This window comes from Haliotis cracherodii, unplaced genomic scaffold (assembly GCF_022045235.1).
Source record: "Haliotis cracherodii isolate W230 unplaced genomic scaffold, xgHalCrac1.p SCAF_4, whole genome shotgun sequence".
In the NCBI taxonomy this organism is placed as follows: Eukaryota; Metazoa; Mollusca; class Gastropoda; order Lepetellida; family Haliotidae; genus Haliotis; species Haliotis cracherodii.
Window position 1 is genome coordinate 20,073,556 of NW_027266297.1, and position 16,960 is coordinate 20,090,515.

At 43.3% G+C, this 16,960-nt stretch overlaps 1 protein-coding gene across 1 annotated transcript in view; it reads left to right on the top strand.

Moving 5' to 3' along the window:
• LOC139478897 (thioredoxin-like) overlaps positions 1-14,612 on the top strand; it is a 36,855-nt gene extending 22,243 nt beyond the window's left edge. The window contains exons 3-6 of the mRNA XM_071261573.1: positions 7,276-7,377; positions 8,802-8,864; positions 12,352-12,417; positions 13,612-14,612. Of these exons, the coding sequence (XP_071117674.1) occupies positions 7,276-7,377; positions 8,802-8,864; positions 12,352-12,417; positions 13,612-13,674 (294 nt within the window). The 3' untranslated portion in view covers positions 13,675-14,612. The remainder of the gene's footprint in view (positions 1-7,275; positions 7,378-8,801; positions 8,865-12,351; positions 12,418-13,611) is intronic.
• Positions 14,613-16,960: the final 2,348 nt, after the last annotated feature.

Sequence of the window (16,960 nt, forward strand, 5' to 3'; positions counted from 1 at the left end):
TCAAGGCAGTATTCCAAAAGATCAAAGAAGCAGGACTCACTCTAAAACCAAGCAAATGTAAATTTACGACAAAACAAGTCACCTATCTTCATCAAAGATGGCATCCATGTCGATATACTTCAAAAATGGGTTCAGTCACACAGATTCAACCCTTTAAAAATGTTCATGACGTCTGTCATATCGTAGATTTGGTCTCGTATTATCACAAATTTGTAGCAAACCTTTCTGCCATCGCCTCGCCTCTATACCACCTTCTGAAAAAGATGCGTCTTTCGAATGGTCCATCAATTGCCAACATGCGCTCGAAAAGCTAAAGCAAGCCCTTACAACAGCCCCATCCTTGCATATCCCTCCCAAAACAAACCCTTCATCCTCACAACTGAAGGATTTGGGGCCAACTTGATTCTGATGGTGTAACTTGTAATGATGTTGGTAAGTCATGTCTTTAGTCCATACACATATCTTCCTGTTCTGTTTTTAGAAACAATCAATGTTGATTGGTAACGTAATTTGTGCTCGTCAGTTTCCAAGTAAGGGTATATGATGCTTAATGGTAATTTCCCATCACAGCCAACAACTGTTACGGCCTCTTGAAATGGAAGATTTGAAATGATAATTAATAAATAAGGGTTGCAGGCATACTGTCTCTCTGTCAAAGGTAATGGATTTGCTCACGAAATATTCAATAAGACAATCCAGTGACTGACACCATGAGCATCGATCCACACAATTGGGATATGATGACTTGCGTCAAGCAAGTCAGCGAGTCTGACCATCTGATCCCGTTACTTGCCTCTTACGACAAGCATGATCAATTCTACCCGCATCTTGACGGCGTTGGCATTGTCGAAGTGAGCAATTGAGTTGCTTTAGGTGAGTGAGTGTATAAGTGTTTTGTTTGTTGTTAAATGCCACACTCATCAATATTCCATCTTTTTGACGGCGGTCTGTAAATAATCGAGTCTGGACCAGACAATCCAGTGACTGAGATCCTGAGCAATGATCCACACAAATGAGAAACGATGACAAGCATCGACCAAGTCAGCGAGTCTGACCACCCGATCCCGTTAGTCGCCTCTTACGACAGGCATAGTCGACTTTTACGGCATGCATTAGTTGCTGAAGATTTATATTCTATGATTTTATAAGTGAATTTTCTTGTGGCTGTGAACATCATGTGGTTATATTCCGGCGTGTCAGCTTGTGTGAGGAAAGCCGGAAGTGATTGGGGTGTGGGAGGGGGTGGTTGAGAGGGGGCCTAAGAAAGAGTACTGTCGGAAATGCTAGAAAACTGCTTTTCTGGCTTCATGTAATAAATACGAGTCATGGGACTATAAAAAGAGCATATATCAGAATAACGCGAATTTAACTTATCTAACCTGTCCTAACTGACATTGTGATTACCCTTAAAATGTACTTTTACAGGTAAAATGATGATAAACTTGGAATATATTCGTGTGTTGTCATCTATGTATGAAATGGCCTATAACCTGAGGTAATTACCTAACACCTGTCCCGAGGTGATGACCTCACACCGTCCCGTGCATTCTCCCAGGTCCAAATGTCACCGAGTTTGGGGTGATCTTAAATATTGCTGTTATTGTACTTAATTGACATGCGTTGATGGGGTAGCAATTTAGAATATGTACTGCATTATATTTGCTTGGCAACATGATGGACTAGGTAAGAGTTATGAAACAGGATGAGTATTGGAAGGTTGCGGTTTTGGAATCCAGAAGTATTTGTTGTTCTACAGATGGTTTCTTGAGGTAGCATTTATCTCCACTGATGATGTATATGAATCTATTCTTTTGAATATTGTGTTATATCTTGCTACGAACCCGTTACACTTAGCCAAGATGGGCACAACAGGGTTGCGCTCACAATGTCTGACTGGCGTACGTAAGACAACGTAACCGTGTCGTGCCGCCAGCACATATGTCTTTTACTTTACTGGTTTCTCATTCAGCCGAATTTTCTCCATGAGTTAAACTTTCGATTCATATGGTCTGAAGTCGACAATGTCATATATTCCTGTATGGTCGCCTTCAGACTACTCACGGTTTGGGCGACGGTATCTGATTCCCGGAAATTATTTTAACTGGCGTTATCCATGACAATAACACTTGCGTTGTTTAAAATAGGCAATTGCTGAAGTCCCAACCAGTCTATGAACACACCACCTCCTATAATTTCCTTATGAAAATCAGTTTTCTTTTTCGCCTCGAAAACTAGCACTACACACCCACCAATAAGCCCCATACCATTGGTTGCAGCGTACACAGCAATGACACGATCCCCTTCACCTGATGGTACCATGGTTGCTTTTTGTCCATCTGCTGATAGCCGCAGGTAGTCAGTGGAAGGATTCATCAAGGTAAATTATCTGGACGCCCTGACTGTGATAGTTATGAATGGTTCGGAGATAATGTGACCTCATAGACAGGATGGAATATTTTCCCCTGAGAAGTGCTCGGTCATTGCCACGCGCAGTGTATCGAAATCCCATCTCTTGGCGAGCAATAGTTAGTGCCGTCCGGGGAACATTAATTGTATCTTTAATTCCTCCCAAATTCTACCACAAGTCAGGGTTACCTTCTGCTCATAAAGCTTGTACCCTATTGCTTGGACAGTTCGGTAATTCACCCTATCTAAATTAATAAATGGTTTCCCACTATCTCTCTAAAGTGTACAGAACTTGTATACATTTCCCAGTACAGACTCCCGATCGTGTACCATGGTTATGGCTATACAAGTGTAATGAAACATGCACCAATGTTAACAAAAACCGCAGCGTCATTTTGTCATTTTAGAAGATGCACATCTAGAGTTTTCTCAAAATGATTTTTGTGTGTGGATTAGATGTTTTATGAAGACTACATTATTATCATTATAACGGAGTCACGTGCGCATATTTCCGTAGTCTGTTTCATCATTGACTTAGAATAAATGTGAACTTCCTGTTTTCGTTCGAATTCGTCTCCTGTTAACTCGATAGGACTCCTTGTGACTGAAATACTTCAAGCCACAGGTAGGGCGATCGGTAGTTATCAATAACAGTCTATGAAAAATTATATCCTTTTCAACAGGTAAAAAGCAGTTTTCTAGCTTTTCCGACAGCATTTTACGGGTTTACCACTTGAGACACTGTAAATAGACTGAAACAAACCTCAAAGAATCAATAGACAATGCAAGCTGTGGCAGTGATTCCAAAATTGACTTAACAAGGCAGTGGAGTCAGCGGGCACGTGCCGCACTTATTGACATGTATCACAAACTACTTAGCACACACCACATCCTTTCATGTACATCAATAAACTGCTGTTGGAGAAATCGATACCTTAGGGACCGGCCACACAAGTCTCTCTCTCTCACTCGCGCTCTCTCTCTCTCTCTCTCTCTCTCTCTCTCTCTCTCTCTCTCTCTCTCTCTCTCTCTCTCACATGTACACATCATACATACACATTCATACACACATATATACACACATTCATACACACCTTCACACTTACACACAAACACGCTCTCACAAATACGAACAAGCACTCTCACACACACACACACACACACACACACACAAACACACTTACAGGCACACTCACACACACACACGCTCACAGACATATACACACACATATATTACATGGTGGGTCACACCCAGTTTGAATTTAGCTAAGTAATTTCATAGCTGAAGTAGACGTTCATTTGGAGAGGGGGGGTATGGAGACTAGACATTTGTTCAGCTGCTTGCAGAAAGCAACAGATATTTTTTTTAAAATCAAAACTATGAGCCTAAATATTTTTTTAAATAAACTTCCTGCATTAAGGGTTTTTTTTCCATTCGTAGACCTGCGAACAGTGACGTCCTTTTTGTTTAATCATTCAAACGTGTGACTGTTTCTCAGCCCACTTGTCAGCTGGACGCTGGAACGTGATGACGGACAATGGGACATCCCACATGAGACCAGCTGCCAATTATACATTGTCACAATACGAGCCTGTCTTCTGAGCAAACACCTTCACACAGACGCAACTTGTTGCATTCATCGTGAACACACCCGTGGAAACATCTGCATATGTGCCTTTTTTCTGTCAATCTGTTGTCGAAAGTTCTCCTTTATCTTAATACATGGGTTGAGGGGGCACGGGTGGCCCAGTCGTCTAAGGCGCCACGATTCGCTGTGCAGAATTGCCTCCCTAGGGCACGCCAGAAACCTATGATTGTGGGTTCGAATCACGGTACGTCCCGATTATGTTTCTAGGTTTGTCAGCACCATACCCGTGCTCGTGGGTTTCACCGAAGTGGTAAACGTCTGAGACCTGCATCACTTCGGGCTTTCCTCCCACATTAAGCTGACATGCCGTGATATAACTGGTATACTGTTAAAAGCGGCGTTAAACCCAACTCACTCACTCACTCACTCACTCACTCACTCACTCACTCACTTAATACATGGATCAGTGCTCGTGAGATGCACGTTATAAGTTTATAAAAAAAGAAGGAAATGTGTGTGTTTTTGTGTGTGTTACTCGTTTTTATCACGCCGTCAACCAATTCACTGAGTCTGACCCCCCGGTCTAATAAGTTGCCTCCTACCATCAGCAATGGGGTGCTAGGGAGACATTCTACCTCAGGTCCCCACGGGGCTTAGAGCCATTTAGCCAATATCATTTCGATATATTCCCCTGGGAATATTAACCCTGTATTCCCATCATTCCCGATGTCTAAATGTTCTTAGCAGACGACATAGTTAGTGAGTGAGTGAGTATGGTTTAACCCCGCTTTTAGCAATATTCCAGCAATATCACGGCGGGGGACACCAGAAATGGGCTTCACACATTGTCCCTATGTCGGGATTCGAACCCGGGTCTTCGGCGTGACGAGCGAACGCTTTAACCACTAGACTACCCGACCGCCCCTTAGACGACATAGAGAATAGATACGTATTTCATATTTACGTATGGCCGGCTGCAGCAGCGTGTGATCGCACCCTGATGGCTTCGATCGTTGATTCTAGTGATTCGGCTGAACGAGCGGATAAGGTTTGAGCTCAACATACACAGAACTGAAATATTGCAGAGATCTTTAAATAAACTGAACCGCAAAAGAAACGTCACCATGCATAGATATATGAGAAACATTATTTGTCCAACCACTGTAAACATACTTTGAGACATATTAAAAAGAAGAAACTTGGCAAAACTGATCATCAAGGTTAAAATTAAAGTGTCAAATGTTCTTAAAGTGAAACACAACTCTAGTCTCTGAGAAAATGACATCACAAGTCAGTATCTCGTGTGTCCGCCATGTGCTTTGATGACTGCCGTGCAACGTCGATACATGGAATGGATGAGGCGGTTGATGAAGGCCATAGGCACTTGAGCCAACACTCTGAGGAACGTCTGATCCAGTTCAGCTGCGGTTGTCGGCCTTGGACGGACGTCATACAGCCGTCTTTGAATTTCATCCCACAGGTGCTCAGTGGGATTTAAATCGGGACTGAGGCCAGGCCACTGTATGGTTCTGATGTTATTCTGCTGGAGGAAGTATCTTGTTGCTCTCACAGTGTGGGCACAGGCGTTATCATGCTGAAACTTCTTGTTGCGGCGACGTGCCAAATGAGGTATGGAGTGTGGTCTCAAGACTTGATCAATGTACCGAGCTGCTGTGACACCATTGCCTCTCCCTGGACCGATGTTCTGGAAGACCACAGGGCCGACCCTCTGTGCAAGACCAATTCCACCCCACACCATGATGGTTCGGACCACCCCACGAGTCTCTCTCAACAACACAAGCATCCGAATAACGTTCCCCACGGCGTCGCCAGACTCTTTCTCTCTCTGTTATCTGCTGTTGAGATACAGTAACGGCTCTTGTCTGAGAAGAGGACTCTTCTCCACTGCTGGTGGCGCCAATGCTGGTGCTGCGTTGCCCACAGAGGATGGTCCCGGCAATGACGTGGTGTCAGAATGGGTCCTCGGTGTGGCCTGTGACAGTGGAGGTGTCTGCTCGTCAATCGTCGACGCGTCGGACCCAACACAAGCCAAACACTTCTGATAGAGACTATTGAAAAGGGCTTCACTTTGAGCACCTAGTTTTGTTTAAATACGATGTACTGTGACATTATAAAGTGGTATATAGGTAGATATAGCTCTAGTCTATAGATGTAAACACATTTGATGATACATCTGTATGTTTAAAGTTGATTTTGACAGCCCGGACCAAGTCGGACCCAACACATGTCAAACAGTTCTGATAGAGATTATGTTGAGAATGCAGAGGGAAAAGGGCTTCACTTAGAGCACCTTGTTTTGTTTAAATACGATGTACTGTGACATTATAAAGTGGTATATAGGTAGATATAGCTCTAGTCTATAGATGTAAACAAATTTGAGGATACATCTATATGTTTAAAGTTGATTTTGACAGCCCGGACCAAGTCGGACCCAACACATGTCAAACAGTTCTGATAGAGACTATTTTGAGAATGTAGAGGGAAAAGGGCTTCCCGTTGAGCACCTAGCTTTCTTTAAATACCTCAATCTGAGACACTGTAAAGTGGTATATAGGTAGATGTTAGAATAGTTTATAGATGTGAATACATTTGATGTTACATCTGTGAGGTTTAACTCGATTTTGACAGCCCGGGCCAAGTCGGACCGAACATTTCTACCAGAGATTTTCTTAGGAAAATACAGTAAAAGTGCTTGACTTTAATGGACAAGTTTTCTTTAAATGCGATGTACTGTGACATTATAAAGTGGTATATAGGTAGATATAGCACTAGTCTACAGATGTAAACATAGTTGAAACACACAAACTAAAGCACCATAATCCAATTAATTCCGCATGAAAATCAGAACCCCAATAGTATTACAAAACTGCGTAATTACCAAATATAGCTTGGTAAGCTTGCGGAAACGTATGTCTCCGGCTGTTCTTATTGAATGCAGGCATCACGTGACATGGACTGCTGTGAAATAAGACGCAGTTCTGTTATTGTTACTGACTTATATCACTAGGTTATGCGACATGGGACTCATTATATAGTATTGGAACATTGGTGCAATTGTTTCAGGGGGTTCGCAAATGTAACTGTTGCAAAACATTTGCCCGCGTGAAAGTGCTCTTAAGAGCCACCCCTTAATAATCACACATTTCATTGTATTTCTTTATATTAAGCACAGTAAAGTCGAGACAAGGCGTTCATGTCTTGATTACTTACCACAACAATATTTAATAGGTACTAGTACATGTTAAATGCTTTGTTCCAGGAGGAGTTTGACCAGCTGGTGAAGACTACTAACAAACTGGTTGTGGTGGAGTTTGGCGCCACCTGGTGTGGACCGTGCCGAATGATCATGCCTTTCTTCAACGTACGTCAAGTTGGGACATGCTTAATTCGGTGTTTGGGTGAGCGAGTGAGTGAGCTGGGTTTTACGCCGTTTGGAACAGTATTCCAGTTATATCACGGCGTGTCAGCTTATTGTGGGAGAAGAGCTCGAAGATATGTAGGTCTAAGACGTTTACCACTTTGATGAAACCCGCGAGCACGGGTATGGTGCTGACAAACCTAGAAACATAATCGGTCGAAGCTGGATTCGAATCAAAGGTAATGGAGTTTCTGAGGTAGTCAAGGGACGCAACTCTATGCAGTGAATTGTAGCGATTGGTCACCCTTGCCCCCTGTCGGTGTTTGAACCAATAAATATGTTTGGTGAGAATCTAAGCGTTTTGACAAATCAGGGTTTTGTTCGTTGTCAACCCAAAGTTCGACGCTTTACCCGATAACAACTAGACACGTGATGAAGAAGTAGGGCGCTAGCTGCTTCGATTTAATAAGAAGGAGTCTGAGTCTTTCATCATGAATTTTACAACCTTTGATATATATAACAAATGTTATATTTAGGATAACACTTTCTTAGGTACTTTTCTAGGTTGAGTCCCATCCCGGATTCGAACCCACACTGCCAGAGTGAGGCACGTAATCGCCAGCACACAAAGTCAGCGATCTAACCCACTCAGCCTCGGAGGCTTCCACAAAAATGAAAGTCAGACAACTGGTAGTCTAAATCACGTACTTTGCGTACCCCTCTGATATACAGTGGGTACTGATGGAGATTTAATCAACATTGCATGGCCACATCACGCTTAGATTGTACAATGTATAATGTGTAGACCTGATAGTTGCATGCAATCTGAGAAAGGCGTTGTTATTATTCCTGGGAATGTGACGTGGTTCGGACGAGACCTGTCCTTCTCCCGGTAGATAGGTTGGTGGTGTTTCAAGCAGCATGAAAGGGCTTGGACAAGAAGGATAAGTAAAAGTGGTGGTGCAGGACAAGTAGATCAGAATGTGCTTTACACTCCGTGTCTTCTGGAACCAATGATGATTTTGTGTAAAAATGTCCGCTCCCTGGACTTGAAGATGGTACATGCACTCAGATTTGCTTTCCACGCCGAAGACCCGGGTTCGATTCCCCACATGGGTACAATGTGTGAAGCCCCATTTCCGGTGTATCCCGCTGTGATATTGCTGGAATATTGCTTAAAGCGGCGTAAAAACATACTAACTCACTCACTATGTATACAAAGAAAACAGTAATTTTAGAATAGGTATTGAATTAAGTGTATAAATACTGTGACACGCCACCCAAACCACACACACACACACACACACACACACACACACACACACACACACACACACACACACACACACACACACACACACACACACACAATGTGTGATGACAATGTTTGCTTTAGTTTTGTGATCTTCTTCTGTTCTCATCTACAGCGTCTCGAGGAGGAACTAGGGGATAAAGTCATCTTCGCCAAGGTCGACGTCGATGAAGCAGGGGTAAGTTTCAAAAAGTTTTATCTGAATTTCACTTTTAATCTTTTTGCTTGACACCGCTGCAGGATATAATTGGCTGGTTAAAGTTAGTCATCGAGTTCACATGTCAAGCGCTGTTTATTTCCAAACCGACACTTACATTATCTCTCTATCTTTAGCGTCACTGTTATTTTGTCTTCAGAGGATATAATTGGATGGTTAAAGATAGTCATCGAGTTCACATTTCAAGCGCTGTTTAATTCCAAACCGACACTTATATTATCTCTCTATCTTTAGCGTCACTGTTATTTTGTCTTCACAGGATATAATTGGATGGTTAAAGATAGTCACCGAGTTCACATTTCAAGCGCTGTTTAATTCCAAACCGACACTTACATTATCTCTCTATCTTTAGCGTCACTGTTATTTTGTCTTCACAGGATATAATTGGCTGGTTAAAGATAGCCACCGAGTTCACATTTCAAGCGCTGTTTAATTCCAAACCGACACTTATATTATCTCTCTATCTTTAGCGTCACTGTTATTTTGTCTTCACAGGATATAATTGGCTGGTTAAAGATAGCCACCGAGTTCACATTTCAAGCGCTGTTTAATTCCAAACCGACACTTATATTATCTCTCTATCTTTAGCGTCACTGTTATTTTGTCTTCAGAGGATATAATTGGCTGGTTAAAGATAGCCACCGAGTTCACATTTCAAGCGCTGTTTATTTCCAAACCGACACTTACATTATCTCTCTATCTTTAGCGTCACTGTTATTTTGTCTTCACAGGATATAATTGGCTGGTTAAAGATAGCCACCGAGTTCACATTTCAAGCGCTGTTTAATTCCAAACCGACACTTATATTATCTCTCTATCTTTAGCGTCACTGTTATTTTGTCTTCACAAAAGTCCAAACTGACAGTTAAAACACTTGCTTCCTGTAAGTCGATGTGTCTCCATATCCACCTTTATTATATCCATCATTTCACATGGACCACAACACATCCTGTTAAAGCCTAGCATTTACGAATAAAATGCATAGATTACTCTCATTGTCTCAGAAGTTGAGATATAGAGCTCAGTTCACAAGAAACTTATCTGAAGTCCCAGCGGATCTCAGACCAGTGTCTTAGGTGATACGAGTTATCTCTGTTTATAATATGTAATGTTTTCAATTAGGAAAATGCTTGAACAATAATATGAAAAGCGACAAAACCCTTTCCATATTCATAATAAATCTAAAAGCAATGTCGATGGTACAATTGCGACTATATCGTAAGCATGTGTTTATGAATCACTATTAAAAAGTGATGATACCAAGAGATCGCGAAATGATGAGCGTATCCTGGAGGCAGTCAAAGACATGCAGAGGCAAGTCATTGTCGGCGAAGGTAAAATTCAAGTATTCAGAAAAAAATGTTCCACAAAACCCGAAATTGTTGTGTTATTTCTTAACCGGAATAATGAAGTTAAGTTGTATTTTGTATTCAGAGTATCCACAAAATTCACCGAAATTGGTTGTGTCTGATGTGGACTGTCACATACAGCTGTATGTTGATGCGGACTGTCACATACAGCTGTATGTCGATGCGGACTGTCACATACAGCTGTATGTTGATGCGGACTGTCACATACAGCTCTATGTTGATGCGGACTGTCACATACAGCTCTATGTTGATGCGGACTGTCACATACAGCTCTATGTTGGTGCGGACTGTCACATACAGCTCTATGTTGATGCGGACTGTCACATACAGCTCTGTGTTAATGCGAACTGTCACATACAGCTCTGTGTTAATGCGGACTGTCACATACAGCTCTGTGTTAATGCGGACTGTCACATACAGCTCTATGTTAATGCGGACTGTCACATACAGCTCTATGTTAATGCGGACTGTCACATACAGCTCTGTGTTAATGCGGACTGTCACATACAGCTCTATGTTGATGCGGACTGTCACATACAGCTCTATGTTGATGCGGACTGTCACATACAGCTCTATGTTGGTGCGGACTGTCACATACAGCTCTATGTTGATGCGGACTGTCACATACAGCTCTGTGTTAATGCGAACTGTCACATACAGCTCTGTGTTAATGCGGACTGTCACATACAGCTCTGTGTTAATGCGGACTGTCACATACAGCTCTATGTTAATGCGGACTGTCACATACAGCTCTATGTTAATGCGGACTGTCACATACAGCTCTGTGTTAATGCGGACTGTCACATACAGCTCTATGTTGATGCGGACTGTCACATACAGCTCTATGTTGATGCGGACTGTCACATACAGCTCTATGTTGATGCGGACTGTCACACACAGCTGTATGATGGTGCGGATTGTCACATACAGCTCTATGTTGATGCGGACTGTCACATACAGCTCTATGTTGATGCGGACTGTCACATACAGCTCTATGTTGATGCGGACTGTCACATACAGCTCTGTGTTAATGCGGACTGTCACATTCAGCTTTATGTTGATGCGGACTGTCACACACAGCTGTATGTTGGTGTGGATTGTGACACACACACACACACACATATATCTCTATGTTGATGCGGACTGTCACACACAGCTGTATGTTGATGCGGACTGTCACACAGAGCTGTATGTTGATGTGGATGTCACTCAGAGCTGTATGTTGATGCGGACTGTCACACACACAGAGCTGTATGTTGATGCGGACTGTCACACACACACACAGCTCTTTGTTGATGCGCACTGTCACATACACACACAGCTGTGTGTTGATGCGGACTGTCACACACACACACAGCTGTGTGTTGATGCGGACTGTCACACACAGCTGTGTGTTGATGCGAACTGTCACACACAGCTGTATGTTGATGCGGACTGTCACACACACACAGCTCTTTGTTGATGCGCACTGTCATATACAGCTGTATGTTGATGCGGACTGTCACACACATACACACAAACACACACACAGCTGTATGTTGATGCGGACTGTCACACACATACACACAAACACACACACAGCTGTATGTTGATGCGGACTGTCACACACATATGTAGGTTGATGCAGACTGTCACACACATACACACACACAGCTGTATGTTGATGCGGACAGTCACACACATACACACAAACACACACACAGCTGTATGGTGATGCGGACTGTCACACTCATATGTAGGTTGATGCAGACTGTCACACACATACACACACACAGCTGTATGTTGATGCGGAGTGTCACACACATATGTAGGTTGATGCAGACTGTCACACATATACACACACACAGCTGTATGTTGATGCGGACTGTCACACACATATGTAGGTTGACGCAGACTGTCACACACATTCACACACATACACACACACACAGCTGTATGTTGATGCGGACTGTCACACACATACACACAAACACACACACAGCTGTATGTTGACGCGGACTGTCACCCACAGTTCTGTAATGATGCGGACTGTCACACACAGCTGTATGTTGATGCAGACTGTCACCTTGGTGTTGTAGGATCTGGCGGAGGAGTGTGAGATCAGCTGCATGCCCACCTTCATCTTGTACAAGGGCGGCGACATGGTGAGGTTCTATATGCTTTCACGGTATCCCCTTGGTAATGTAGAACTACTGCATGTTGATTATCGTACCCATACAGCTAATGAAAAATGGTTTCCCGTCCTTTTAGCAATGTTCAAGCTACATCACACCAACAATCAGCTCCATACTTTGTACCCACGAGGGGAATCGAACTGGCGACTTTGGCGGGACGAGCGAACGCTTTAACCGCTAAGCTGGCCAACCGCCCCGTAAGAGACTGAATGATATTTCACGACAAAGACTCTGACAGTGTACCCATGTGCTGTAATATATGTGCACATTGATGTTTGGATTTAAGGGTATCTATGATTGCAAGGACGCGTGTTTGATACAGTTGCGAACAGATATATATTTCAAAGGCGCTTGTGTCGAGATACCTTTTAGTTGAATTCTTACCAATAATTCCAATCATTGCGAGTTGTGGCAAGGGCCCCAGTCGTCCAAGGCGCCGTGATTTGTTATGCAAAGTTGCGCTCCTTATCGTTTGATTCTGAGTTCGAATCCCTGATTTGCCCCGGTTATGATTCTTGGTTTGTCAGCGCCATACCGTAATCAGAAGACTCTGACCCCTAATCCTACATTGCCTCGGACTTTCCTCCCACATTAAGTTGACATGCCGTGATGTAACTGATTACTGTTAAAATTATTACACTAGATTGTGTGCAATGACGTAACAACTGCATCGTCATATACACTGGCTCCTGGTTGTATTTCCGTTACCTTTACTATGAGTTGAGTCACATTCAAGCTTTTATTTCTGTACGGGGCACCTTGGTATAACTACTATACTTTTCCAAGTGGTATTAAACCAAACTCACTCACTCGAGATATTACGACCTGTGAAGAACCAGGTTAGACAAGATCTTCAACAACCCATGCTTGTCGTAAGAGGCGACTAACGGGACCGGGTGGTCAGGATGGCTGACTTGGTTGATGCATATCATCGTATCCCATTTTCGTGTTTCGATGCTCATTATATCAATCACTGGATTGTCTGATTCGATTATTTACAGATCACCGTCATATAGCTTGAATATTGCTGAGTGCGGAGTTAAACAACAAACAAACTCGAGATATTACACTAAAATTCGACAGTCAAGCCCGTGTTATTTATATTAAAAAAAACAATATATTTTTTTTAAGCAAAAAAAACCCCGTGTTATTTATTATCTCCAGGTGAAAACATTGCAAGGAGCCAACAAAGAACAACTGGAAGAAACCATCAGAGAACTGTGCTAGTTTATCCGAGTAAACAGTGACAATGTCTTATCAACAGGCGGACATTGGGACAACCATGTTGACATGAACGCTCCATACTTAAATAACGTTTCATTCATAAACACGTCACTACGAACATTAAATTTTATGCAAAGCCTGCACTGCCACGTTCCAAGCATATAGTCACGTCTATCCTCGTATTAAGTTCGATACGGTTAATGAGACAAAAACGTCCATATGTGCATTACGTTGATAACAGGTAATATGAAGTATACGCACATTGTATTTCACATGTTTATATTTACTTTCGGCGCGTATAGTATGCATATCCCTCTCCAGGCTCCTCACAGCGATAGCCCGTTCGCGGAGCTCTCAATACTATCGCTGCCACCAGTCAAAACTTTCCACAGTGATAGGTGGCCCCAACCATGCTTGGAGTTGAACTCGCAGCCGAATGACCGTTATGTTTACAAACAAGTGACGACTGTCGTGACGCCGAATACACTTACCGCTGCTAAATTACTGTCCTTTGCTTGTCAGTTTGAATTTCTGTTTCATTAAAACTGTCATGTAATTGATATAGTAAGAATGTAAGGGAGACGTTGGTTGATTTTCCGTTAGTCTGCAATCTCGAACCAATCTGATTATACAAAAAACAAAGTAAATTCATCTGGAAAACATGGTCAGTCGTAAACTTTTTCAAAATGAAATATGATGGCATTCCCAAAGACATAAACAAAAGTATAAACGTTACTACATTTGGGGTTAGAGGGCAAATTTCAAGATTCTTGTAATGGCCGCGCCCTCACTGGTGGCAGCGATGTCACCGAGAGTGTAACGAAGGTGTCACGCGCTGGGAAGGAGCTTGATCCCTCTCATTGAGAAATGTCTGAATGACTATCAAACACTTGTCCTATTACAGAGTCAGGGTTACACCGAAACCTTTTGTGGACGTACATTATATATGGTTTTCTTGCTGTGTTTAGGTTTACTGAATCTATAGTATACACGTCCGTGTTAAACATTGTAGATGTTCTGAGAATAAAGTATATCCAAAGAAACACTTGTTTATCATTTTAGTTTATCATAAATGCAAACACCACAGAGGGCGTTGATGTGGTATTGGTTCGATTGGGTCGCACCACCTTATTCGATTCAACGGCGCCAGTGAATGTACAATCAGTGACTGAAACATCCACTCATTTTGACGAGTAGTTTATGGCATCCCCATTACCTCTTCATCCTATATGGGGCACGGGTGGCCCAGTCGTCTAAGGCGCCGCAATTCGCTGTGCAGAGTTGCGTCCCTTGGGCACAACGGGAACCCATGATTGTGGGTTCGAATCCCGGGTCGTGCCGATTATGTTTCTAGGTTTCGCAGCACCACGACACGGCTGAGGCCTGCATCACTTCGGTCTTTCCTCCCAAATTAAGCTTACACGTCGTGATATAACTGGAATACTGTTCAAAGAGGCGTAAAACACAACTCACTCACTCGTCCTATCTACTTTTCTTTAAGGCGCTTGTCGGTAAATAAATGCAGTTCTGGATGCCGTTGTACAGAGCGATCTCAGCGCTAAGGTGATCGTAACTCCCATACCATAACATAGACTTACGACAGTCGTAGAGCTAAGGTCGTTTTGTACACCCTGTACACAGAAGTAACTGAGACACCTATCACACTTGGAGTTGGATGATCTTAGCGATGTTCTATGAACCACACACGTTCATCTGCGGGCACACAGCTGGTGAGATCAGGAGCAGGCCCAGGTCAAACTGTCCAGGGCCCGTACTACAAAGCGATCGTATAATACCCCAATACTTACGATAGTCGTAACGTTACGATCGCTTTATGGAACGGGGCAAAGATCTTTTCCTGGTCACACGATTTCGCCAGCCTCGTCTGCCGATTTCTCACGGTCGATTCTTTGTCCTCAACCCCATGCACCTTGGCCCACTTGCACAAAGCCATCTCAGCGCTAAGATTATCGTAAGCCACGTTAAAGTATGGGAGTTACGATCATGTGAGCGCTAATATCGCTTTGTTCAAGTGGGCCTTGGTCTAGTGGTTGGGCATTGTAATATTTTAATGGCTTTGTTTTTAATACAATTTGGATATCTCCGGTCAATAGTTATCTCAAATAAGGGACCGCCTCCGTGGTCTAGTGGTAGAGCGTCCGCCCGGAGAGCGGAAGGTCCGAAGTTCGATCCCCGGCCGCGTCATATCAATAAGACGTTAAAATATGGTACTTGTTGTTACCCTGTCTGGCGCCCGGCATTAAGGGACTAAAACAAGGACTGGTCGGCTCGGAGTCAGTATACTGTGTCTGAGAGGGGTATTCATGTTAAACTGCGGCATTGTATCTCAGTGAGCTAGCACTATAAATCAGCATCAGTCCGGTCTAGTAAAAGCAGCCACACACACGTGCATGAATGTACGTCGCTATATAAGTGCAATAATCCTTAACGCGACGTTAAACCCCATTTCACCTCACCTCAAATAAGGACATAACTGACCAGCGTAGCTCTTCGATGTGGTGTAAGCACCCTAGGCCCCGTTCCATAAAGCGATCGTAGCGCTAAGACGATCGTAAGTCCCATACTTTAACATTAAGGCAGTCTTAGCACTAAAATCGCTTTGTGGAACGGGGCCCTGGTTTCTGATACCTCTCTGCACGGGCTCCTTATAAGTTGACAGTTTGGTTCCATTGGCCTGATATAACCACCCAGGTGTCGAGTGTGTATCCCCTGTTTGGCCAGTGTCCCCTTGGCTCAAGGGTCAATATTAACCCAACCCAGTGTGGGGAAAGCCATCTGGTTGTTATTGCCTTGGAGTGACGGTTGTCAGAAAACTTTGCCGCTGTCCCATCTCCGGGTATGGCTTCCGACTCTTGCTCAAAGATTGTTTGATAATTGTTAAACGTTTTATGGTAGAGGTGAGGTGTGGGGAAATGGGGTTTAACGTCGCATCCAAGATTATTGCACTTATATCTGTGTGTATGTGTGTGGCTGCTTGTACTAGTCCGGGCTGATGCCGATTTATAGTGCTTGCCCACTGAGATACCATGCCGCAGTTCAACATGAATTCCCTACTCAGACACAGTATACTGACTCCGAGACGACCAGTCCTTGTTTTAGCCCCTTAATGCCGAGCGCCAGGCAGGGTAACAACAACAACTACCATCTTTTAACGTCTTCTGGTATGACGCATCCGGGCATCGTACCCCGGACCTTCCGCTCTACCACTATACCACGGAGGCGGTCTTTTATGGTAGACATTTGGATGACGTACATTTCCCAATTTTGA